This window comes from Melozone crissalis, unplaced genomic scaffold (assembly GCF_028551555.1).
Source record: "Melozone crissalis strain CALT ecotype California unplaced genomic scaffold, PUWL_Pcris_2 ptg000016l_1, whole genome shotgun sequence".
In the NCBI taxonomy this organism is placed as follows: domain Eukaryota; kingdom Metazoa; phylum Chordata; class Aves; order Passeriformes; family Passerellidae; genus Melozone; species Melozone crissalis.
The window spans coordinates 42,800,495-42,827,978 of record NW_026535794.1 but is presented as its reverse complement, the minus strand read 5'-3'; the positions used below and the strand labels follow the sequence as shown (position 1 = coordinate 42,827,978).

At 36.6% G+C, this 27,484-nt stretch overlaps 1 protein-coding gene across 3 annotated transcripts in view; it reads right to left on the bottom strand.

Moving 5' to 3' along the window:
* Nucleotides 1–27,484, bottom strand: part of ANO10 (anoctamin 10) — a 121,279-nt gene that overhangs the window by 78,979 nt on the left and 14,816 nt on the right. For all 3 annotated transcript variants that reach the window (XM_054273694.1, XM_054273693.1, XM_054273692.1), the window contains 3 exons: nt 27,168–27,350; nt 23,591–23,782; nt 21,369–21,497 (listed from right to left, as the gene is read on the bottom strand). In XM_054273694.1, coding sequence (XP_054129669.1) covers nt 21,369–21,497; nt 23,591–23,782; nt 27,168–27,350 — 504 coding nt within the window. The remainder of the gene's footprint in view (nt 1–21,368; nt 21,498–23,590; nt 23,783–27,167; nt 27,351–27,484) is intronic.

The following is a 27,484-nucleotide window of genomic DNA, read 5'->3' as shown; positions in this document are numbered from 1 at the left end:
CTCTACTGATCAAAGATAATGAACAATCGTGTGCAGTGTAACACCATAAGCAAAAACAATTATGTTGTATTCCTGGATGTACAAACTGGGTAACATAAACCCAAATCACTATGTATCCTGTTGATACATATTCCAGCTATCTGATGTGGACCACATTATAAGTATATACAGTTAAGTAGGAATATACAAATGTATTCCAGGAAGGAGTCAGAGATACACATTCAGGAGAAAGAGGTAAACAACTGCCACAACTAATTAACATACATAACAATACATTAAATAAGAGTCTCTTTTTTTTCTATATTAGAACACATTAGAAATTAGAATATGAAATAAGAGACAAAAGCTTCAAAAGCTTGTTAACTTCACTTGAATTATCTTCTTTAGTACTCTCAAAAAAACCATGCTTTGATGACAATGCATTAACTTTTTCTTTCAGCCCTATTGTTGAGAAGATGTTTTGTATTTGTAGAGGCAAACACCATTCAGAACAAGTGCAGTAATGGATGTTCACTTAGAAAAATGCATTGTTCACTTGGAAAATTTTAACACAAAAAAATCTATTGAGGAAACATTCATAAAATTAAAAAAAAAAGAAAGATACAATTTAAAAAAATCCTTCCAGCTTGTATTCTAGGGAGATAACTCACACATGGACTATAAAATTATCTTTTCCATTATAAATTCCATTTTCATAATTAGCTCTGTCCCATAAAGTGGCTCTTTAATCCCACTTGCTATATTTTCACTTTGCTAACAGGCTGTAAACACACTACCTCTCCTTTTTATTAACCTGCCTAATTAACCATCAGCTTGGAAATATACACATCTGTCTTACAGATTTTTTTTGCAGTTTATTTAAACTAACATTAGTATGCTACTTTGGAATAATATCATAGCTATGCAACTGAATTAAGAGTTTTAACATAATGCTCAATTAGACTGCATACAATTTTAAATGGAAAATCAAAGATTATCAGTCTGGGAAAAACAGGTTGAAAAATCATTCTTATACATAAACGGTACAAACTTTTTCCCCTCTTTTTTTTCTCCACAAACACAACCTATCTGCATGTGACCTTTCATGAACACATTTCTAATGATCAGTATCATCCTGATACTGAAAGTAGAACTTCAGAATGCTTTAGTGATTGTGTATTCATTTGACCCAATATTTCAAGTATTTGCATTGAACCACGGAAGTTTCAATTCAAAGCCATGATCAAACTGCATCTTTAATAAATACATTGTCAAAGTGCCACATACAAAGATCTGATGCAAAGTTACAAAGTAACAGTACATATGAAAAGGCATTGTAATAAATTATTTCCATGCGACAGCAAACTTCAGCTCTGAGGATTAATCCAGAAGACACATCAAATTCACTACCCTGCTTATGCCCAGCTACTCCCAGTCATTAACATCATGCAAATTACCCGGACCATGTACTGCATATGCCTCACTGGATAGTAACTATACATTTTCTATGCATTTAGGCGTTCTAGCCTTCTCCAACTTTTTCTAATAGTGGTTTTCCAAGAATACATGGAAATATTTTAAAGCTAGTTATTCCGAGACAACTTTTACAGAATCTGAAGGTCACCGACCCCTGATCCATTTCAAATTAGATATGCAAGTACATATCTAATGATATGTATCATTACATTACTTACAATGTAATGATACATATCATTGACTTACAATGACTCCTTTTGACTGATATGGATATAGGAGTACTCTCACAACAGATTAGCAGGGAAGTTGAATCTGACAAAGGAGTGGAAAAACATGAGAGGAAACATTCAGTGAGATCCAGAAAAATAGAAATCTGCCTACTGACTTATTGCTGGGGGAAGAGAGCCAGAGCTACAAGTCAATAATATCAATCACACCGGGCAGGAGTTCTGTTCTACGGAAAAAGACAGCTTTTAGGTGAAGTAAAACTGACCACATCCCAAATAAGACATTTATACATGTTCTATTATCTAAGTTAGATAAATAAGGAATTTCAATTCCTCATTTTCCTTCCACCAATACATGGACTATTGCTTAGCTCTAGTAAAAACAACCCCATCCCTCAACTTCTGTTTCCTAACTTGCAAATAATGAAATTTAATTTTGGTTTAAACCAATTTTAAGAACACATTATCATGTATCAATTGATTATTTTTGTATAAAAAACAGATGCCCTTACAGTGAACATTCTCCTCTGCATGCACACAAGGAAGCACAGTGCAATTAATTATCACACTTTGTGATTATCCTATCACAAAAGTTTAATTTTTTTTCTCTTTCAGACACACTCTAGTAGATTTGAGGTATTTGCAGCTAATATTCTAAAATAAACCAGTTTCATCAAGCGGCAGGGCAATTCACCAGGAAATAAAAACATCATGCAGGGACCAGGCAAATGAGTCCCTTCATTTACAATGTGTGAATCCTTCAAGCAGGAAAACCAATTATCAGGTAAAGATCTGCACACAGCCAGGATGGCTTCAAGCTCACTGGGGGCTTGAACGTGCATTGACCAAAAAAACCTCAAAAAAGCACACACACACACAGAGTGGCAGAAGAGTTTATATAAAGTTATACTGGAATATGAATTAGGAAAGCACACATTTGGAAATGGCTGCCAATGCTCTTTGGTAGGCAGCAGAAAGCAGTAACACTGGAATGAAAAAGCACAAATACAAAAAACAAACCCCTTTAAACAGAGGAACATACCCCTTTTATCTCAGACACAAAGTTTTCAAAGAATACCCAGTATTCATGTCATCCAATGGTAAAAAGACTTCTCCTGTGCAAAACAAAGGCAGCCTTCTGCTACATGTCTTCATAGACAGAGCTGAAACCTAGACTCAAACATTCACCAACACAGAGATTCAAAACCTAACACCACGTTAAAAGATTTCCAGAAGGGAGAGGCTGAAGGCTTACTCTATTAAGGGAATATCTCAGAACTGGAGGAAGGTATGGACAGAATTTTAATTTGGGAACATATATTTACAATTGGCTAATAGAAAGAAAGTCAGTGTGGTAATTTTTAACACTCAAGGTCTTGCAAAACTGTATTCTCATTAAGAGACACAAATCACTAGCATGAAATCAGCTCTGAATTAGACTTGGAATAAAATCTTGGCATTCACATTCACAATATTGAGTTTATTCTATTTTTTTGTTACTAATGTTTACACTGTAAGTAGTATAAAATTAAAAACTACCTACAGCATGGAATTAATTTACTTGTGTAAATTACAGTGTGTATTTCTGGAGATATTTAGCAAGTTAATATCTCCTTCTTGTAACCTCCATTTGTATTTGTCTCCTGCTCTGAAATACAACTACAGGCATTGAAATAACCTCTCTATATGTTTATCTGGTTACAGCAGCTTTTCTTAAAACCCTGCACACCCTCTGCCAATGTGCAACCATGTAGTCCTCACTGAAGGGCTGATTTTGGCCCTGCTTTTTCATTTTTCTAAAGACATGAATAGCTTCACTTCCAACGTCAATGGTCATTTACTTGTATTTTCTTACTCTAAGAGGGACTTCCATGATACTAAATTTCAATTGTTTTGTTGGATTTTAAAACTTCACATTTTCCTGAGATTAAAAAAAAAATAAATCGTTTATTTTTCATAAATTCCAGTTGTCTAAAACAAGGTTTAGACATACCACCTGGCCCTGCACCCCGTATTGACATGCTTGCTTCTCCTCTCCCCTTTAATAATCTACAGAGCCTCTTCCAAACCAGATTAGACACTCTTCATGCATAGCTACTGATACTGAATCCATGAATAGGTAACACATTCAATATATTCTGGTTCTCAAATTATAAGCACATTCATTTTAAGACATTTTAAACAAGTCCCAGACAAACTTGCTTTTTACAAAGTCACTGAAATATTTCATACAATGAAAATACTGTGACTCTCTCTATCCAGAAAGCTAGTGCCAACAAAACCATGAAAGGATGGAGGATTGCTGTTCTTTATGCCTTGTACTTGTTTTTCCTTCTAAGAAAAGCAGAACTAAATTTTCTATTTACAGTCAGAAAATTTAAAAGTCAGCATTTGTAATCACAGTAACTTGAGAATTTTAAGAATTCCTGCTCTTGGAATATATTATAAACATAATTCTCCCTGAGCTAAGTCTAGGAGAAGTGGAATCAACAACGATGAATCACACTGAGAATGAGCCAGCCCTGCATCGATCGGCTCCAGAGATGATTCTGCAGCTGCCCCAGCAACCAGCAGGGGAGCCGGCCAAAAGACCAGAAAAGAAGCCCAAAAGCAGGTCAAGGCTTTCGAGGCTGAACTTGGCATCTGGGTCTTACAGCTGTCAGGGATACTTATGAGAGAAGTCACTGTTGTCTACAGATTTTGAAAACAGTTGGGGAACAGGAAGAGGAAAAAGAAAAAAACAAATCTATCTACAGCTATTACGAGCCAAGCGCAAGCGGAAACGCAGTGCATGCCACCACTTGTTCTGTGGCCACAGCATTTGTGATACCAAACCACTACACCAATGAGAAAAACATTATCTGCACAGAAATACAGTTTTATAGTGATTGGGTACATCAGACTTCCAAAGAGATTTTTCTTCTGGAAAAGAAACATTAGTGAACAAGACGGACATAAAAACTAGACAACTGTTCTTTTTTGTGTATGTATTTCAAAATATAAAATTTTGCCTTAATTGTTTTTTAAGGGGGATAACCTGTCAAATTTTCCTTTAAACTCTTCATTGTGTAACTACTTCCAGCACCAGCAAGAGCTCCAATATATATGATCAACTGTTTTGTTGCCAAGTTGAATGTACCTTTTATCAAAAAAAACAAAACAAGAAAAACCACCACACTTTATCTAGAGATTACTGAGAATATATGAAGCTGCACTGTCTTTATTAGGGATTCCATACTATCTAAAGATAGGCATAAAACTCAGAATGACAACTGCACATTTCAAGAATCATTAAATAGAATTTGCAGTATCTAAACAAAAGGAGAGACTCAGACCAAGAACTCTAGTTTTGCAAAAATTAATTTAAGTGCATATGCAGGCAAAAATCCAAAGCTAGTGGCAGTTTTTGGGAAAGCTGTCTCCACAGATTCTGTACTGACAAGCCAAGCAACTGCCAAGCAATGTTTCAAAACAAAAGAGAGACTCTAGGAAAGTGCCAAAAGAGATGTTATATTCTGCCATTACAACTCACGCTCTATGAAAAGGAAAGAGAGGACACTTGTACTGGGATTCTCATTGGCACTGTGAATCAGGCACATTCCGTTCTAAGCAGATTCCCAAAGAAACACACACGCCAGCGTGGACTGCAAAAATGAAGAAATGTTCAGCTGTGACGAAAATCAAAAGAAAAGTAGAAACAAAGACAATGCAACTTATGTCCAAAAAATGATGCTTTAAGGAGAAGTCAAATGAACAGCAAAACTCTTAAAACACACAATTTTGACAGGATATTTGAATTTATTTTCTTCATTCTATTCTTCCTTCTAATCAGCCTCTATGTTTGGTTACAGATTGAGATACTATCTCTTATTTCATTTTCTGAGTTTAGAACTAGCTAGTTCATTATATTCTTGACTTTGTAGTCTGATATCCAGCCCCTGAACGTCACACTTCCATCTGTTTTTCTTGGACCTTATGAAGCATCAGAAAGCTGTCTCAATGCACCCTTCTCCAGAACAATCTTCACTGTTATACAAATAAGCCCTCTAGTGGTAAAATGACTGTGAGACCCACCATACTCAGATTTTTTATGCACCTCCTCTCCAGGATAAAAATCTTACTCTCATAATACCTCCTGACTAAAGGTGAGCCACTAACAGTCTATCTATAACCTCTTTTGAAAGCTATTCACTGAAGATGACAAAATTTATCTTGGGCATGAGTGGTGGCTTTGTTACTGAATCCAGAGATAAAAATATGATTATCAACACAGAATAGAACTGTCAAAGGTACAGAACAAATTTAGCATAATGTCAGAGAACTCCCCAGATTTTATGATTGTTGAAAAAGTATGCCAATACAGAGATAATGAACTCCACCATATGCTAGCACTTAGCTAAGCCCTTTGATTACCAAAATCATGAGGGAATGCTTGTGTTCTTTTCATTCTAAGCTACTGCATTTCCTTTCTCTACCCTAAGAATATTTATTCTCTAGTTCTAAATACTAGTCAGTGACCTGATAACAGAAACCACCACCAACACTGACCTATGTTTGTGCAGTGATTTGCATTATAACTGCCCAAACATTACCAATGCATCAGATACTTTATCTGAAGCAACTCAGCTTCACACACTGCCAGACTTAACACTGTCAAAAATTCCTAAATATTATGCTAACATTTCATAACAGAAGACTAACATGCTATCTAGTTTTAAAATAAAACAGCTCTATTCTATATTAGCAAGCATGGGCAAAAACCTCCCATCCACATACTTCTCCTCTTACTTTAACACAGCAATGCAACAAATTCTTATTACACGAAAAGGAGTCTGAAGGGACAGTGATTCTGTATTGGCACATATTTCCACATATTCAGCATATACTAATGAAACAGAATTATCTGTGTGGCCAGATCAGAGCTTGCACTGTGTTTTTAATGACTCAAGAACTCAGTGACAGTACCGTGGTGTGTTTGCAACCTCACTGCAGGGATAATGAAGGGGACTCTGCTGGGAGAGGTCACTAATCACCTTCCACAAAACACTGCCTGCTTAGGAACACCGCAGACCCCCTTTCTGTTCTGAGTAGAGGTGAGCTTAGGGAATCATGGTGCACCATCAGTTCACAAAATAGACCCCTATCCTTTCTCACTTGACAAGCCTAAAGCCTACCAGGTAGAATTCAAATGGAAAGCTTCTTTGGAAGTGCAAGTGACAACAAAACTCCACCAACAGCAAATTAATTTTTTTGCCTCCATTTAAACATTTCTTGTGTGATTTCTGCCTATCATGCACATGCTCTGATATAACAGTAAATGGTTATAATTCAGAGAACAGTAGCAGAGGATGAATCACATGTTCTGCTGCAACTTGACAGCTAGAAACTCAGTATTAATATATATTTCCTTGCAAAATTCCTTGCAAAACCATTCACAAATGAAACTATAGTGCAAAAATGCATAAACTTGAAAAGCAGGTTCAGAAGCAACAATAAAAGTAAATGTAACTTCTCTGACAAAATTGACAGTAGCTGTATCACTTTCAAAATACTCCAAATAACTGAATAGGAAAACACACAGATGACTGGAAGAAAAAGCCCTCCAACAGGCTTTTTAGCTGTTAGCTTTCCAGACAACTATTAGGCTGGAATATTCATTCTGTGGGGGACGACAAAGATCTGCAATGGATTGGATTTCGGTTCAACAGTTTCACTGACAATTCTAGTGATTAAACAGGAAAATGTGCTTAAGAACTGCCTATATGATACCAAGCAAGGAGAAATCCAAGTGCTCTGATGAGCATGATCAGAATTCAGCAATCCTGAAAAACTGAAAAGACAAGACTACTAAAGAGAAAAATGGAGGAAACAGTCCCAATGAACAAGACAGCATAGCTACACATTAGATGTGTAGCACTAATTCGGGAAAAAAGAAATATTCAGTACAAGGTTACTGCAGACAAGAGAAGACAAAAAACCTTTTGACATGCTAAAAAGAGCATCACATACAAACACAGGATGTACCTGAACCTTTTTATATTCAGAAATATGTGTACTTGTAGCTTATTTCAGGTACCATCATTTTAAAAGCAGAGACAACCCTGGTGAGAACAAAATCAACTATTTTGAAAAAACTAATCTGTGAGGAAAAGTTTAAAGACAGAAGTTCATGTGATTTAGGAAACAGCAGCTGGAAAGTGATCATGAAAGGAACAGTGACTAAAGACTTTTCTATGCTAAAAGTATCAACCAGCTTAACTTGTACTTGGGAGATTTTGGTTGAAAATTCGTGAATCACAAGAAGAGAAAGCTCATAAATAGGTTACTTTGCAAGGCTCAAAGCCCTTATGTCAGCAATCTCACACGGTGCAGGTCTGATGAAGATGGCATGATCTGGGTTCAGAGCAGCTGAAGAAAAGTTAGATACACTGAACTTAAGGCAGGGTCTACAAAACACTTTGAATCTTCATTCCCCAGTCAGCCAGACTGGCAGAGCTGATACATGGTACTGCAGCTCCTCCACCTTCAAACAGCCACCCTCAACTTCTCCTGATGAAAAATGGGGTCAACAGAAGCAGAGGGAGAATGATGCACACCTGAGTCCTGGTCTACAAAAGTGAAGCTTTTTCTGAGTTATACACCAAAACACTAGGTAGCCCTCTTGGGCCCCGAATGGTTTAGACACTGGTTTTCCAAATGTAGCTAAATTCTGTAATATAAAGCACACTAGAAAGTTACCAATGGCAAAGGTGCAGTTTATAGCTATGGCAGTAGGCAGATGGCAGTAGGCCTAAGGAATCTAACATGAATTTACCTCTAGGTCTTGACCTTTTGCCAAAATATTGAAGCTACCATTCTGTGTTATACAATGCATACACATGCATAAGGACACTTCTGTACCAGCAGAATCCATCAGTATAATTGTACAAGGGCAATGTCTTGACACAATGCAGTAAGAGAAAATGACAATAGACGAGGCATCTTTTGTTTGAAAGAGAGTTAACAAAGTTTAAAGTCTTCCCCCAAATGCTTAAAAGAATCCATAATACAGCTTTTTTTTTTTTTTTCCATGTATTAGCCACAATTACTCTGTGGGATAAAAGAAGCATCTGTGCCCTTCTATGGCTTCCAAGACTAAATCCTATCATGCACTGGATCTCTGCAGCTCAGACGTCTTCAGAGGGAAGCTGAGCAAAGCAAGATGCAGGTGCCATTATTAATGCAATGTGACATTGCAAAGGAAACTGGATTTCCTCCTCCTTTTTGTTCAGTTTCTGGAAGAAAGGCAAGTCTTACATTTAGCTTCCCTAGCTAAAATTTGAGTGTAAAATAAAATATATCATACAGCTGTATATATACATATATATTCTGAAGTGGTATATACTCCTACACTTCAGCTTCAGAATTCATTTCACAACACACAGCTTTTGGTCCCTTGCTGCAGAAATTCTTTTGTACCTAAACTGCATGACTGTAGACACTATCAATCTCAGAGTTTAATCTGCATGGAGGGTGGGAAGGAAGAGCAAGATGCCAACACTGTTATTCAACCCACCTTCAGGAGCAGTTAGGGAGTGATGGGAGGGGACATGAAAAAACAGGCTTAAAACTCAGTGCATTTGAAACTTCTCATTTTAAAGATTTAAACCAGAATAAAATTATTAAAATACTGTAACAGAGCATCCACATGAGGAGCTGCATTCCTAATATTTCTTCTTCAGCATTACTGTTAACTTCTCTGGCTAGCTGAGGTCTTACTGTAGCCATCACAGCACCTGAGGCTGCTTGGAAAGCTTGATCAATTTGGAAAACTCATAAAAACAGAACAACAAAATGATACAAGGCTCTACCCATACTCAGCAAATTGAGAACTTGCAATTCCAAGCACACCAATACAACACCATCCCGTTGGCAAAGAACGGCAGTCTCACAGGAAATTACCAGTATGTTTTGTGCTACATGCAGTTGCCAAGATAAGCACCAAAATAACTACAGATCCTAAAGAGGCAGATCCACTCATTCCTACTGACATACCTAGAGTCAGTTTATTTGGCTGTGACAGGACCTTCCAAGTTTATGGAAGACCAGTTCATGAAGCTATTAGCATAATGGTACCAGTATCCCTTTTCCACCTGCTGTCTCCTTGGGGAGGAATATGGCTACATCCCATTCTCACTGCCAGCTGTGCTCTTGTCTCTTAAAGGACAGGCTGCAGACAGAATTTAGACGTCATTACAGCCTACTCTAATTACAGGAATTGAAACAGAAACAAGAGGACTGACAGGAATACTCTGTAAACTGTTTTGTGGACTCCTTTGCTCACATGTAATGAGTTCACCCTCAAATCATGGTTATGTATGCATTTTATGTTTTTAAAAATAATGTAATACACTTTCTACAGAATTTGTTTGTTAAACTGGCATCAAGACCACTGGAAAGATGTCACACTAATACCCATCCCATTTCTCCTGCTTCATCCTGCAATTACTAAAATTACACAGGAAGTGAAGCAGGACTGCCAAATGGAACCAATGTTAGCATGGACTGAAACATCCATGTGTTTTCAACATTCTATAATTCAAGGTGTAGTAATAATTTTTCTGTTACAACCACTCTTGGTATATCATTTTTCTTAAACAGACTCTTAGAAGCTAGGAGAACAAAAAAAGTATTTGAATTCAATAATTTAATTTGCTAAGCTATAAAATCAAAAATCTAAACACTTCCTATAATAAACTGCTTTTTTCTCATTTCATTAGATTCTAAAACAAGTTTGTCTCAGATTTTTCAGTCGTTATGAACTTCTGAAAAAATACAAAATATGCTGAGATGCAGATTAACTGCAGTATCACAAATGATACTGCAAGTTTAATAAAAGATACCCTAATATTTGACATTGGTTTATCCATAATCCATATACCAGGCACATACACACACACTTTTCATCACAGAACAAATCCTCTGACTAAAGCTAACCTTGATCAAACATATTATGGTTTATGAATTCTCAGCAGCATCTATCTGTATCTCCTTTGTGTAATTCACTGTAGAGATTTAGCTGATTATAGGCAAGCATGAGGAATCTCCCTTGATTTCAAAAGGACTGTTTGAGGCATGAAAAAAGCAGGACACACCTCACAGCTTGCACACTGCCACGACACATGAAAAATCCTTTTGAAAATTACATATCATTCCACTAATTTCTTCTGATCAGAAGAGTAAAAATCTGGATTGACACTCTTACACTGTAAGATAAAAATTCAGTGCACAAATAAAGTAATTAAGCCCCAATTCTTTTGACATTTATTTTCTAGCATGACTCATGACCATCTTCAGCCTGGGTTTAATAAAATGTTTTCAGCAAGACAATTAAAAACCCCCAACAAACTCTCTGCTGTAGCCTTTCAATCCAGTGCTTCATTTTCTTGCACAATTTGAGCTCCAAAATCAGTTTTCATCTAATTGTGCCAGGTGGCATTTAAAAAACAAAACAAAGCAACTGGATTTTTTTTTTTTCATGAATCCAGCACATGATTCTTCAGAGCTTTTGTAAAAAAAGGGTTGGGAGGGTAAAAACTATAGTAACAAATTTCACTCATTCAAAAATAAAACGCTATAGAACTCATGCTGCAAGCGTCTAATAAATGACTACTAATTATGTTTATAACACCAAGCAGGTATGTAAAAAAGTCAACAACAGGAGTACCAAAGTTGATCCTGAAGGTTTAACACTCCAAATAAGAACGTCAGAAGTTATTGCAAAGAATTTTAGCACAAGAAAGGTAAATTTTCCTGCAATTTTCTAACAAGGAAACGTGAGCAACAATGCTACATTACTAAGACTCTTTCTGTAAAGAGGTGTTTATACCTAATCAACAATACAGAGACTCCAACGTGTTTGACTGGCTTTCACCTGCTATTTATAGTCAGTTTTACGGATTTCTTATTCTCCATCTCTTTTGCAGCTGCAGCTGCAAATCCCACATTTTCTACCCTACCTGCCCAGAACCACTCATTTTCACTGTTAATCATCAGAGGGTGCAAATGACAAAGTGTATTTATTGTCCAACCCTGAACACAGTTAGAAAACCAAACAAACCAGCCAAAACATAGCATGTTAGATAAAGAAATTACAAAAAACTTTTTCTGGACACAGGAAAACATTGCAGTCCCTAAAAAGAGAACACTTCTAGTAAGAACAATACAAAGTGACGCTACTGCAAACTGCATCAGAGATAAATAGATATACAGTGGAGCCCTGTAGCTCTAACCTATTCACAGATTCCTAGGAAAAGCCATTATTCAGGCTTGTGCTGGCAGCTACGGGTAGCACATTTGCAGAGAATTATTTAAATAATTTAAGAGAATAAACTAATACATTATTTACAAAACAAAATAATTCAGCTTCATGAAATGCTAAGCTAGTCTCGAAATGGTCGCTCAGCAAGAAGGCTTTGAATGTTCATACTCTGTCTTGTCATTAAACAATTACTAATCCTAATCAAGTGGAAAGTAAACAATTAATATTAATAGGTATTAACTTGGCTTTTGTCTGGACGTTCGAGTTCCAACTGCCAGCAAGGAAGTGTATTCAGCATACTCAGGCTTGAGCTGGAAATATTTACACATTAAAGGAAACTTCTTTGTGGGAAATATTAAACTAAGTGGGTTTTAAAGAGATCTGAATGTCTGATTCTTAGAGAGTTCTCTAAAATGTCTTGTAATTGTCTGCAAAGATCTGTTCTCTATTCATCCTCCCTTTTGAAGTTTTGTCATTCTGGCATCCTTGCACAATCCCAGAAGAAACAGGAAAAATATTCTTACTCTGTCTTCTCCTGCTGTTCTTCCAGGCTGACACTTCTGAAGCCCTTATTAGCATAGTTAAGAAATGTGCTCTCTTCCTACAGTATCTCTCCCATCCAACCTTCCTAATAGGAATACAACAGTATCTACCAGATAATGGTAATTCTTGAGGAATGGCACCATCTCAGGCACATCCATTTCTGATTCCTACTGAAGGAACACTGAAGTACCCTACTGGAAAGTTCAGATCTTTTAGCTAACTAGCACCTGACACTTTTGTGGCTCTACCACCACCCAGCTGACAGCAAGAAGAGAGTATTTTTGCTATCATTGTTTCTACTAAAGACACCTACAAGGTTTTCTCACAGTGAGAAGGTTTCCTGTGCTCTTAACCTTCACTGTAATGTCACAACCACACTCACAGAATCCAACTTAAGAATTAAAAATGCTTCTCAGACAGAAAAGACAATTGAAAAAAAAAAAAAACCACAGAGAAAACTTATGAAAATCCAGGGTAGAACCTATACATATGGTAATTACTTATGATGCCAAGAGTATATCAACATTAGCCTAAGTAGCAGTTCACCAGAGTATAATTCAAATTCTTTTGAAAAAGTAGGTACGCCATTGTATAAAAGCATTGCACACTTTCCCAGGCAGCTCTGGCCAGACCATTTTCAGTTATTAGACAGGTTACACTGGAAATCACCAGATTATGGGAATTAATTTTGAAAGAGCGTGACTACATAGTTGGCTGTACTAATTTACTCTTCCCTTGGCTTCTGCTGCAGAAAGGATCCTGGCCTATAAAGACCCCTGATCTGCTCTAGCTCAGCCATCCTTTGCACACTGTCTTCTTTAAAGATAAAAATCACATTCTGAATGAATTGTGTCAGCAAGGAATGAACATTACTGTCAAAATGCTCCAGTTGGGGCAGACACAGCAGTAAAATACATTAACACATTCCAACTATCAGGGTTGAAAAATCTGATGCAGTACCTTGATTTCTTGCTGTCCTACACATTACTCTATGTGCTCATTTATTCAACACATTTCAGTGCTTGTACACAGTTTGAAGAGCACAATTCATTGTGATTATTTTTCAATTTCAAACATAGCAGATTGAGAACCTGAAAATGGAAGGGTTTGAGTACAGAACAGAAAATAAGGAGAAACAAAAGAAAATTAATCACAAATGGGAAAATACTGTTTTAAGCTCTGAGACTTTCAAAAATCTGTTGGACTATTTAAGCATAGATGTTAACATGCATTTTCATTTCTATACCAGCAGAAAGCTATGGAACAAAACTAATTTAGATATTCAAATTTTTTAGTGTTTGTCTTCATTCTGACACACTTTTGGCATTAAGCTTTATTATTTAGAGTGACCAAAAAATCGACACTAAATCAGAATGAATATCTCAAAAGAACCAGTAGATGGCAATAAAAAGATCTGTGATAAATTCTGATTTTGCAAATAAATACAATCTCTAGTAATGCACAACCAGAAAAACTGGAATTTTTTAAATCTCATTGATATGGTTGCAGGAGGCTTCTTGAAGCAGCTAACATTTATAAAATTTTATACAGACAAATCCATGAATCTTTCCCCACATCTGAAGGTGAGGAAAAAAAACAAACCCTGTTTTTTTTGTTCCTGTAACATTTGACTTGATTTTCACTCTTAAAATATTACCAAACAGTAAAATAAACAACCTGCAGAATTTATAAATTTATTTATATATATATAGACATAGTCTTTATATAAGTCTTTATAGCTTTAGAAGCTTTCATTGAGTCTCACACTGAGATTATTCAGCAACTACTGGAAATCTTTGCCAGGGTTTCAGCTTGAAGTTAAAATATCTAACTATTTTTATGTCTCACAATTTGAATTCTAGGAATAAACTGCACTGGCTTACCTGTCTAGCAGACAAAAAAATAATCAAATTACTATTTTGCACTGTATTAAAAAAAAAAAATTGATTTTTAAAGAAGAGCTTTCAGATATTTTATTTATATATATATATATATAGTAAATGTTTGCAGCTGAGGTAGGGGTATTCTAGAACAGAACAACATGTTAATTGAAATCACTACTGCTTTGTATTAAAATTTTTTAATATTCAGCATCAGTAATGCTGCATTGTTCCATTTTCCTATGTTTTTCCATTTTCACCACGTCCAAGCATAGGTAAGTCTTGGCTAGGAAGTCTGTTTCACTGAAATAAAATACTTGATGAATTAAATTGCCAAGTATTTTCCAAAAAATGAACCATAAACCTGTCAGTAAGGTTTTCACCTTAGCATGAACCATTTTTAAAAACAGATTTATAATTAATTATATTTAATATATATTTTCTCATTATCAGGAATTAATCTAGTATTTTTTCATATACATTTAACTATTAGGAAGAAAATGAAACCACGCATCAAATATTCACCCCTATGTACTCTACCTTACAGTTCTATCTCAAAACTGACAAACCACTCAGGTTATAAATGTAGTATATATGTATACATGCCAGTTTGGAAAAACACATTAACACAAAAAATGAATTAATACATGGAGAGAGAGATACCTCAAAACTGTTGCCATTCAGCAGTAAGAACATTAAAAAACTTGCCTAACATTCCCAGAAATTATTTTCTCTGACTAAAGAGCAAATACATTGAAGATAAAAGAAAGAATACCAATTGCAACTAGCAGAAAGATATAGGGGGATAAGCATGAATTAAAAGCTCTTTTTTTTTTAATTTTTAAATGGCACTGACAACTTGGAAAGCAGAGACTGAAAATTTGGAGGGGGCCTCTTGAAGAGTCATATACAGGGTTGAAAAACCTGATATATGAGCACAGGTTGAAGAAACTCAGTTTGTAACATTTAGATAAAAGAAGGCTTGGGTGGGTGGGTAAGATCTAATCACATTCTTCCAGGGCCTAACAGGTAGTTTTCAAGAAGACAGAGGTACCCTCTTCACAAAGTTGCACAGTGGAAGAACAAGAGGTCATGAGCTACCAAGTTGCACCAGAGAAACATTTTTCTTCCCATAAGAAAAAAAAAAAAACCCTATTATTTGCCATAAGAACAATTAACCGGTGGACCAGGCTGCCCAAAGAAGTGGTTGACTTTCCCCCACTGGTAGTGCTCAAGTCTTAGCTTATCTTGATAAGAACACTGAGAATTTAATCAAGGGTCCTGCAGAAGGTTTGGGCAAATAATCTCCAGGGGTCCCTTCCATCTATACTGCTCTTTAATTCCCCATGTGAAACTCTGCAGCTCCTTTATCCTATGTTAGTATCTGGCAATAACACAGAAATAATGCAGCAAAATCACCACTTTATGCACAGCTGTTATGCTTCAACCTTTGAGCTTCTGTAACTCCATCAGCATCAAAGGATTCATACATGTGTGTATGCTGATGCAGCCTATTTTTCTGATTTTTTCCCAGTTGCTTTTCCACTAAAGATGATCCTTACATAAATGTGTATTTAGCATATGTTCTAAATCCCAAACTCATGAGTTCTAGATGAACAAAGCTGTCTGCTCCACACATGCAGCACACTACACCATGCAGGACCATGCCTCACTTCCACCTGGCCAGAACGGAGTCATGTACATTACTGCCAGGAAATAATTCAACCAGAACTGTTTTGTAAAAAACAAAATTACCCAGCTTCACTGGGAGAAAACAGATTGCACTGAAATCTGTTGCAAAACATTTAAGAAATTCTAAAGGGGAAAAAAAGAGGAAATACTTTAATTTTGACATAGCAATCGACCTAAATTTGCTTTTGCTCAGAAAGTGGATTCAAAAGATCTTCAACTGCACTCAGGATGCAATGTTTACTGATTTTGAAGTTTGTGGAGAATGCAAATTACAGTGATGCCTAGAACTAGATGATAAATACACCTTGTCATCTACTAGAATTCAAACTGACTCTGGTAGTTTTTCCCAGTTTCTCTGGCACACCATTTCAGAAACAACTAACAAGCTTACTGTTGAGCTGACTGAGTGTTGAGACTACTACACCAAGATTGTTCAGCAGAAGCTCAAAGAGCTTCTAATCTATACAAGGAGGCCTTTGATGAAAAAATACACTTAATAAAATGGAATTCTGAAGAAAACTTGTATGCCAATCTCAATCACTTTGACTTTTGATCAGCCTTATTGACACACTACGATTCCTGCTTTCCAGCCTCTTATAAATGAACCATCAGCTCCTTCTCACTCAGAAAAAGCAAAGCTCAAGAAAGGATTACTTCCTTTATTCTACTCCATACCTCTTGCAGAACTGACTTTTCAATACAGGTTTTTCTATTATGCTGATAAAGATCTATGTCCTTATGAGGACACCATGAAATTAAATCAACACAGACCAACTGTGTAAGCCATGTTTACTACAAATACACCACCCATGTTCCTGTGCAAAGGTCCTCATTTCTACAGCACAGCTGATTACATTCTTCCCAAAATCGTTTTTCGATGGTACTGTCAGATTTTATATTACCATTATCAAGAAGGACCTTCATTACCACTTAGTATTTCCAAGCTAATTACCAAATCCCTCATGTGATGTAGAACATCCAGGCTAAGTGCACTTCTGCAAAAAAACTTTCCATTAGTTTACTACACTTCAGGGCTGGATACATGAGTTGCTTTTCAAGGCTAGGACACATTCATGAGGAGCTGTACATCACAGCTACTGCTTCAAAACACCACTACTGATGTACTGTTAGAAGGAAAAATGACTGTTTAAGAGTTGTACTTAAGAGTAGAACTGATTTCTTGAACTCAACTCTTAGAGTAGTCCTGACACTGATTTAATTTGCATTCCTTAAATTTATCAGAGTCCACATTAAAAAGAAACAGTCATCAGGAACAAAACTCTTTGTCAACAATTTTTGCAAGAAAGATTTTTTAAAGCACTGCAGAATTAAAGTTACACTTGTTTTAACCTACTTCCCTAGCTATGCACCAAGTTTCTTCAGAGTTATTTCCTTTTTTGTGGTTCAAATCAGTGTAGGCAGTCAGAAGTGATCTGGAACAGTTTCACACAAGCACAGACACGTGCTTGGAATGTCCTACTTTGCACCTGAATTCACAACAGAATTATGTGTCTGTGGTGAAGTCTGAATAACTAAACACACAATGTGATACAATTGTTTTAAAATTAGGTTAATAAGGATATATTGTTTCCTGCTTTAAGGGCATTCAGCTACTTCTTTTTGTTTCAAAACTGCCCTGGCTGCACTCAGTTAGCATCCATCCATAAGAAAAAGAGTGGAGTTTCATCATTCTGCTCCTGGTTCAAATCACGTTGCCATGGAAGCAGATGTTGAATTGATGAAAATAGGTCAACTGTTCAAAAAAAATGACTGCTTTAATACTTTAACAATTATTATTATATTTTATTATTTTAATGCTTGCCATTATTTTGAAAATGGTAATATTTTATCCTGTGGTGTTCTAATTAATATTTACTTTGCTCACACAACACAATACTCCCACCAAAAATGTAGACAGCATCAGAGTAAAGAGCTGTTAGTGGGAAAAATATTTCGCATAAATCAGTAGGGGCTGGGTACTGAATGCTTACAAGAATATCACACACACAATTCTTTGTTACTTCAGTAGTGTGGTGTTAAATATTGCATATAAGCTGTTTCCATTCAAAGAGTATTCCTATTATTAAAAAGTATTAGCATTAAAAAAAAAGGACAAAAAAAAAATCAGGACATCACTAATACCTGTCCTTGGCTTTGACAGCAACAGTGCTTTTCTGTTTAGTTTTGCATCAAACAGATATATAAATACTCAACTGTAGTCTCAGTTACTATAAACTTATTAAAATACTTAAAGACAGCTAAGATTTAAGTAGGCTACTCCATCAACAGAACATGTGAAAATACACACAGCCAATTCAAAGAAATTTCTCTCTTAACATTTTCAAACTGCCTGCCAAGATGCTGTCAAAACAGTGCAAACACACAGTAAAATGTTCATCTTCACCTGCAGTAAACATCAGAAAATAAAATAACTCACCTGTATCATGTTTTTCTGAATCTCTGCTAGGTGATCTAAAAACACTTTCCTATCAACACTGACACATTTGAATTTTTTTCTGCCTTGACATTGACATACGTTAGATGCATCGGGTTTGTCCTAAAACTTTAATGTAGTATATTCTGTTCCTGAATATTTTTTTACAACTGAAATGCAGAGTTTAATCATAAATAGAGAAAGGTGCATGAGAATACTGCCAATACATGAGATTTGGGCTCCTTTCATAGTTCAGAGATCTTTCTATAGATTAAGTGAGACAAAGTAGAAAGGCTCAGTGGTGAAAAGTCCTGCAAATTTAATCCAGCACAAACCCACCACAGCACTGCTGTGTGTGTCCCACACACTACTGCTCCTGCCCTGCTCCCTAGTGGACAGGTCACACAGCTTCTCCCACACCAATTCCCTGATCTGTTTCATCAGCACCAGGTAAAAGAAAGTCCTAGTGCCACAGGTAAGATGGGAATAAATTCACAGGAAACAAAAGCAAAAACATCCTCATCTCTTGAAGCTGATATTAATCTATACTGCTGCTGTTCATGGCCCCACAGCATCCAGTAATCCTCCTTTCTTTGAACCTTTTGTAATCCATGTTTTAACCTGAAATATGTACAACAGAACTTCTGATTAAAGAAAATAAATCTGTAACTAAGACCAGGTTGAACTGCCAACACAATTGAAATGATTTTCAACAGAAATAAAACTCATGTTTGCTGTGCTCATTTTCATATAGTTTCTTAAAATTAAATTTCTGTATAAAACATGTTTCACTTTGGAGAACTCTTTTAGACTCTAGAAAGTTCAAAATCTGTGTTATGAAACTTTGTGCAATATTGTATAACTTGAGCTCTCTTTGAAAAACCGAGATCTCTCTTAAAACTAAAACCAACAAAAAAACCCCAAACCGCACACCTGTGAAGATGTTAAATACTGTTTAAAATGTACAAAAAGAATGCCCTTAAGGAGATATTTCACATGGAGTATTTGAAACTGTTTATAATCAACCAACAACATTCCAAAAAAAAAACCACATGGTCATTATGCTCCAGAAACATACTGTAGGACTCACATGTTGGTTTTGTATTCTCTCTGTTTTCTCAGACAATAAACAGCTGGTAGTAACAGAAAGACAACCATCCAAAAAAAAAAAAAAATCAGAGATTGGCATATTTTAAATCATCAGGCATAGTGGATACTTTTAATCAAAACTTTTTTAATAGATCTTTTCTGACCACTGCATTATGGCTTGTTGTTTGGTTGTTTTGGGTTTTTTTAATTAAGCAGAATAATTAGAGAAAACTTAACTTTTCTTTAACCAAATTAATACCTTTAATTTCCTCTGGCTCATCCAGCATTAGCCTCCAACAGTCTCTTCATACAATGATAATTATAGATTGGTGGTCTTCACTGAAGGTGCTTCTCCTTATAAGACACCATTTTTCCCCTCTCCTCCCCTCAGTACTAATTCACCTTTTCTGTCCAAACTTTCTTCCTTTTGTTTTCTGAATCTCCCTTTCCACAGTATTTATAGATAATTTGAGATACAACGTTGAGGAGTTCAAGAGCTACCTAGTTATTGTGCTGCAATTCATGTTCCCTAAAGGGTTGCATATAAACAGAATTTAAATTTAGAGAAAAGTGCTGGTATTCTCCTTTGGTCTACCAAGAAACAGAGGTCTGCCTAGAGATCAAATAGCCAGCTTCACATTTAAACAGATAAAAGTCTAGCACACAGCAAGCAAAATCAAAACCCACTCCATCTCTGAGCTGTCAGAAATCCATACTGCTTACACTTATTCATCTAGTTTTCAAAATATCACCTCTCTAGATATGTTGTCCAGTAATGAGCTATATCATTACATTTGAGTTGCTAAATTAGTTTTATATTAAAACTACACCTCACTGAGGTCAATGTAAATGTCCACATGTGCATAACAGAAGAGTGCATCAGGCTGCCTGTAAATTCCAGCAAACCAGCTGACATGATTCATATTTACAGCTAACTCTGCAAACCTTAAGGCCTGGAAAATAAAACTCAAAGCAAGCTCATAATTCATTGCATAACACTTAATACCTGTAAAATGAACAAATAAGAAATAAATATTCCTGATGCACCTCTGTAAGATGATGCACTTTTGTAACTACACATACAAAATCCAGACCTTTTGCCATGACAAAAGTAATGCAGTTTCTAAAAGCTAAAATAGAATAATGGAAAAAGTCAAGGTAATGCAATACAAGAAAGCCCTGAAGGAAAGATTTATAAGGGCAAAGTCCTGCAATATCAGTTCTTTAAAATACCCACAGTCATCCCTCTATGTCTGAAAAGGAATGACACTGATGTGCTTACTACATGGAGTTAGGAAAAGATTAAACTCAAATGCTGTTAGAATCACAAATATTTACAGTCATGACACACAGTTGTTTCAGATAAGCCCTACAGGATACATCCATAAAGATTATGTAGGAAGTCTTTTTAAGATATGCTCAGGTCACAACCCAAGCAGAAAAATAAACAGTTCACAAAAATGTGATTATTTTGCTTCTTGAAATAGCACTACTAAATACTTGAAGTACATGAAGCAACAAATGCTTGGTATCTTGGGAATGCCTGGGAAAGTATAGCAACAGCATTCACAGTAAATGAAAACACAGAGGAGAAAGAAATAAAAAAGAAAGACTTTGAAACACTTCTTTGATAGGGAAATCTTAATTTCCTTCTAACATAAAATGTGAGGTAAACTCTAATTCCTGCTATCATTTCCACTGGTGTTTGGGTTATTTGCTACAGCATGCATTTTTGAAGGCAGACTTACCTCTACCAATGCCACAGTCAGAACAAGGTCCATTTTTGAGTCTGGGAAAAGGGCATCCACTTCTGGAGACATTCCAATCAGTATACAATTAGTAACAACTGATATCACACTCATAGTTTCAAAGGCCAACTGAAATAAAACAAAAATATATTTACAGTTATGACCATTACCTCTAGCTTACTAGTCCCCAAATTGCTCTGCATGATACCTCTCTCTTCATGAAAGCCTCAGAAGACCCATAAGTTTAACTTATTTTCTGTTATCCTCTGAATTCTATGGCACAGGACTTGTTTTGTAAGCAATCCAGACCTCATCAGCTTGACAAGACCACAGCAAGGCTGTAACCGGAACACATGAAACAGCAAGCACTCCCAACAACAGCTGTAATCCCAAACAAACTTATTTCAGGATAAAGGAAAAAGTGCAAAATTCCAAGAGGAACTAGTAATGCTAACACTGGCTTTGGAGGTTCTGTCTGAATGTTAAGAGGAAAAGGTTCAGAATGCCTTTTTAAAATCACAACCCCTTGAGATTTGTTGACAGAGTTACATTTAAACACACGCAATAGCACAAGTCTAAGAAGCTCTTACCTACAGAGCTTCCACAAAATGTCTGAAAATATTAATACAGCTTAACAATTGCATTTGCAGTATAATGGTTACTTATTCCAAGGTCCTGTCTGGAATGAGAAAGACTGACACAGAATTGTAGTGACTGTCACAATGAATTAGCAGAAATAACTTTCTCCTTGACAAGAAGCTGGTGACTCAGTTCACCTGATAAAGTAATTCCAGTATTCCTTTAACAGAAATCTTTCAGCAAATGCTCTTATTCCCCATGTGAAATGGATGATTTGAAAAGTTAGTTATTTTTAATTCACAAAGCACATTTATTTCTGCCATTAGTTGAAAAAATGACACCATAAAACAAAATTACAGTACTGTAGTAATGTTCTAATTTTTCAGCCTACTCGCTTGATTGAAACAAACTATTCTAGCAAAAAAAAAAAAAAAAGCTATTAATACATCTACAGCTATACTTGTGTCTTATGACCACAGCCTGATTATTCTGGTAGTTACACAATGGTGGTTACACAATTGGTCAATGCAGCCATGGCATTAAGATGTTGGCAGCACAGATCTGGACTGAGAAAGTACATGTCATGTTAAAATGCAATCAGATTATAATTATTAAAAGACTTCACCTCTAAGTCCCCTTCATTAATATCAATGTATGTGTCTAAAGAACATTGCTCAGAATCCTTGGTTTGCATGTTTTTACTGTATGTTTTACTTGAGGTTTCAGGATTTCCTTTCTCACCTCTCACTTGCTTCATTTGATAACATTTACAACCCCTCCAAACTGAATAATCCATTAGCTCACTGTGCCCTTTATCTCCATTACATAACATTAGAAAACCTGTTAAATAAAACTAGAATATGAATCATCTCCTAGAAATGTCCCCAAACCTTATCACATTCCCTTATCAAGCACTGCTATTATGGAATGCTAAAGTTTCTGGGTGCAATTTAGTCACTCCAGAAAACTCTGCTCAGGATCAGTTCACTGATGCAGCACTCTCCACAGGCCCCAAAATAGCTGGTGGCAGCATGACTGCATGGACAAACAAGTGAGGACAGAAAATGCTTAACCCAGTACTATTACCATGAAATTGTTTAGACAGACTACAGTGCTCAGGCTGTGCAGAAAGTTCCAGCTCCTGCTCACAGGTCCAGGTTATTTTCAAATTAGTCAGCTTGATCCCCAGTAATCAAGGGTGCATAGGCCACAAGCCTGGCTTAGGAATCCAACTACTTACCTATTCTTCCATTTCTTTTGAAACTCCTGCTGCGCTCCACACTTCTGAGATAGCATCAGAAGCTACCATTTCTAAAATACACTGCCTATAAAGAATACTGGACAGTAGCTGGAAGCTTTGCTTTGTTGAAGTTGCAATAGAAGTACAATACATATACAAGAACTAAAGAAAAAATTTGCTTTTTTTTTCCAAGGCAGCTAGAAGGCATGTGGTCAAAAACCACAGCAAAAATATCACTGGGATATACAGCTGGACAGATGATATTCCAAGGCATGGAAGAGAACAAAGTACCTACTGAACTTTGAAGTGGCTCATGGGACAAACACAAAGCTTTCATGTTGGTGCTGAAACCTCTTTTAGACAAATGAATAGAAAAAAAAAAAAAAAAAGACACAAAAATTACCTGCCAAACACCAATATTCGCTGTGGGTTCTGCAAATGGACGCTTGTAAACTCTGCACATCTTTAAGGCATCCGAGTAAATCTCTGTGATGTTGTTTAGCACTGCAAAAACAGCTGCCAGTGGATAAACACATGAGAAAAGACTCACATAGCCAAACTGTAGGAACAACTCCAGGTAATCATCAAAAGTACCCTGAAAAACAGAGGAAATATAAGAACAACTTTAATCTAGAAAAAACAATGACAAAACAGAAATAGCACTACAGTTGTAAACATGTTTCCTCATCCCAAATCAGCTGTTTGGAAATGACTGCTGATAATAAACAAGAAGAATTTTTTTTTTTTTTGAAATCCAATTGTTTGGAATTATTCAATCACTAAAAACTTCTCATAAGGGGAGGCCCAAGTCTTTCCTTTTGCCTAATGCATTTTATGCAAGCCACACTTCCCATCCTTATCACATGAAGTAACTACATAAACCCATTCAACCTATGTGGGTTTCTGAGCATCTCAGTTAAACAGTAACAGAATGAACAGTGAGGAACAGAAAAACAGCACCATGCATTTCAACTGGCAGAACATCCTCCTGAGAGCACTGGGGCAATAAAAGTCCTAGCATTTCAGACTGTCCATGAAAGACCTAACCAGAATGCTAGGCTGGTAGATAGGCAATCTTTTCTGGTATTTCTGCTTGTTTATTTCAAAGTGGGCAGGACAGAGCTAGTGGACCACTTGAAGATTGAAATCTACAAGGCAGCACTAGCATCTGAAGGGAACAATTAATGGAAACAAAAACCCTATTTAACAAATCCCAACAGGTTTATCTCCTGATCTTTGAACCAAGAATGTAGGTACTTAAATGCTGATTAAGTACTCACATGTAGGTTATCATACATTTATTTGCATATTAGTTTTGTAGTATTAATAACAGTTTGCTATGATTGCAGCAATTTTTTTATGAAACAACCAAACCAACCCCTTTTAAAGAAAAAGTGCTCATTAACAAAGGATGGTGAAACACCACAAATTTAAAGTAGGATCTGGGTATCTCATATTTACACAGACACATGTATTGTCCTCTCTCTCAAAACTGAAATTATGAAGACTTGACAGTAACTGAAATTATTGCAAGAACCACATGAAAGTGGTTTTGGCTCCCTGCATCAGACACATGGTTCTCTACTCTTTTTTGCCCATCATAGCTGTTAAACTGACTGCCCCCTCAAACACCTAGTGTTTTTTTCTCCTAGGAAACAGGCAGTAGAAGTCTGCAAGCTCACAAATCAACATGGGGTATTCATTAATTGTACTTCTCATTTGAGCTCATTTTGGAGTTCCACAGCATAGTTCAGTGTCACAAACCAGTCTGCAGGCCAGACTATGAGCAGCTACCTAACTTTGAAAGCCATTAAGACTTTTTCCTCAGAAAAATTTTGTGCAAGCTCTAAATTTTACTAAGGCTTTCTTTAGGGACATTTGCAGGAATGTCCACTGGAATGGCAGCCACACATCTGCTACTGCTATAATTTTCTCAGACAAGCACTGCAGGCAGAGAGAGAGCTTTCCTTTGTGCTCCTCCTTCTGGTAACTGCACAGTATTCCCACTGCTTCTTCACGCTTCTCATTTCCTTGCCCAATACCTACTGGCTTTTAAAACAGCAGAGTATGAGGTAAATAAGTATTTCTTTTTCTCCTACTCAATTTATGAAAGTCTGTGTAGGAAAACAGGAGTCTGAGACAATGTTAAAGAAATTTCTAACTGTGCCATCAGCAGCCACAACATCAGCTATGACATCAAGGAAACAAAAGCAAGGAATAAATTAAGGGAGAAAATTAATTAGAGGAGTGAAGCAGAAATTAGAAAAATAATAATTAAAAATTATTGCACGATGTTTTTACATCTTAAACAGGGTTAAGGACTGAATATTTGAAAAGTAAGTGAGAATGAGGACAAAAAGAATGGAGAATTAAATGCTGAAGAGTATGAGAAAGGAGGAATCAAAACAAAAGAGCCTGAAACACAGAATTCTGTCAAGACTCCACAGTTACTAAACAGTCAAATGCTTCCCCCTTGTGACAGTTTTAATTTTAGAAATATTCTTGCCTGCTGACAGCTCACTGCTTGCAAATAAATCAGCGGTCTAATATAGTTTATTCACAAGCACAGCAAAACAATAATCTTTAGATTGAGTATAAAATTAAGGCTTTGAATACACAGTATTTAGAACTGAAACTGAGGCTAGCAGTGGACACATCCATGGCAAAGTTCTAACTCCCTACAAATGACCCTCTTGGGTAGCCGTGAAAAACTATCCAGGGTACAACAGTACAACAGGTGCAGATTCATTTGATCCAACTCTGCACAAGAAGCACTGGGCAATGTGACTCAGAGACACCACACTGGCTTTGTCACTGGCTCAGTGACAGCTGAGAATCAGGAGTCAGCTCAGGTCTAAGAGCAGAGAATCAGGAGTCAGCTCAGGTCTAAGAGCAGAGCTTACTTGGTCAGGTTTGATGCTGACACATAACTCTGGGAGCTGTGCTGGCCAATGCGCAGGTGTAGTGCTGGACGGTGCTGATTTACCAGCTCAGACACTAACACAGGGACTTCTGCTGTGTTCTGCCCTGCGAGACAGGCTGTCTATCTCCCTCCAACCTTCACACAGGAACACATTTGTACAGTTTTTAAATTGTAAAGGTGATAATTCTTTCTCCTTTTCCTACGTCAGGGCACTTCAAGCAGGAAGAATCTGATACGGTGTTACTACCAAATTTTCAAACTGCTAACGTCTACCTTTTCCATGAAAAGTACACTATCTACATGTACTTCTTATTCTGTAAAAGCAAAAATCATACTGTACTAAAACCCTCGTGACTGAGCTTGCAGCATCTGATCTAGTGGTCAGCCAGTCTGTGAGGCCTTAACACACACACTAACGTCCACTGCACAAATTCCTTTAAAATTTTAAGTAATGACTTGCATGGAATCTGCTAAATACAATTAAAAATTATACTGGGTAGGAGGTGTTCAAGAACATAACCAAGAAGACAGGGAATACCAAAGCTGTGGTTTCATGAGGCTAGAGCATCCAACAGGAATATTGTTTTGAAAAGCTGGTTTCTTCTGTCTTCTGTTTCTGGCCCCATCCAAACCTAAGCTCTCTCTTGTAGGCTCTACTTTAACTGACCATTTTAACTAATACCACTGCAAAATCAAATCCAAACAGAAATAACTTCCCTCTTTCCTGTGCCAACCTACTCATCCTGGTAGTCTCTGGGTTACCCTTGGGGATAAGGGCATATTACACAAATATTCTTTCCAGTGGCATGGGGTTAGGCAGCTCCAGACAGAGCTATTCATTCCTTCCCCTCCATTCTGGTGTTACTAGGATCCTGCACTGTATCCACTTCCTGATCCAGGATAACACACAGCTGCATAAACAGCTACCAGCAAAGCTGATGAAGCTGGAAATAAGCTGCCACACCAGAAAGCCAAAAATATTCTTGTTTGCCTTGGCTGATGCCTCTGTGAACTACAGCCCAGAAAAGTTTTAACTCTTTTAAATACTACAACGTACCAAATAGGTTCCCATTTCTTTTTCCATGTTGACCTGTTCAGCTAATGACAGGTCCATATCAGTCTTTGTGGAGCACATGCGTTTCCTCATCCTCCTGTTGTATCTCTTCTGGAGCCAGTAAGGAAGCAAGGATTCTGCAAATTGGTTGAGGATCTGTGAAGTTATCAGCAAAGTGGCCAAGCTCTTAAGTTAAAAAAAAAGAAATGAAAATTAATATAATTGTGATGAAACTATGACCATTTGCAATTCTGTGAGCTCGAGTAACACTCTAAGTTCTGTACTATGAAAAAAAAGGCCAGCCTAACAAACCTAGGAAT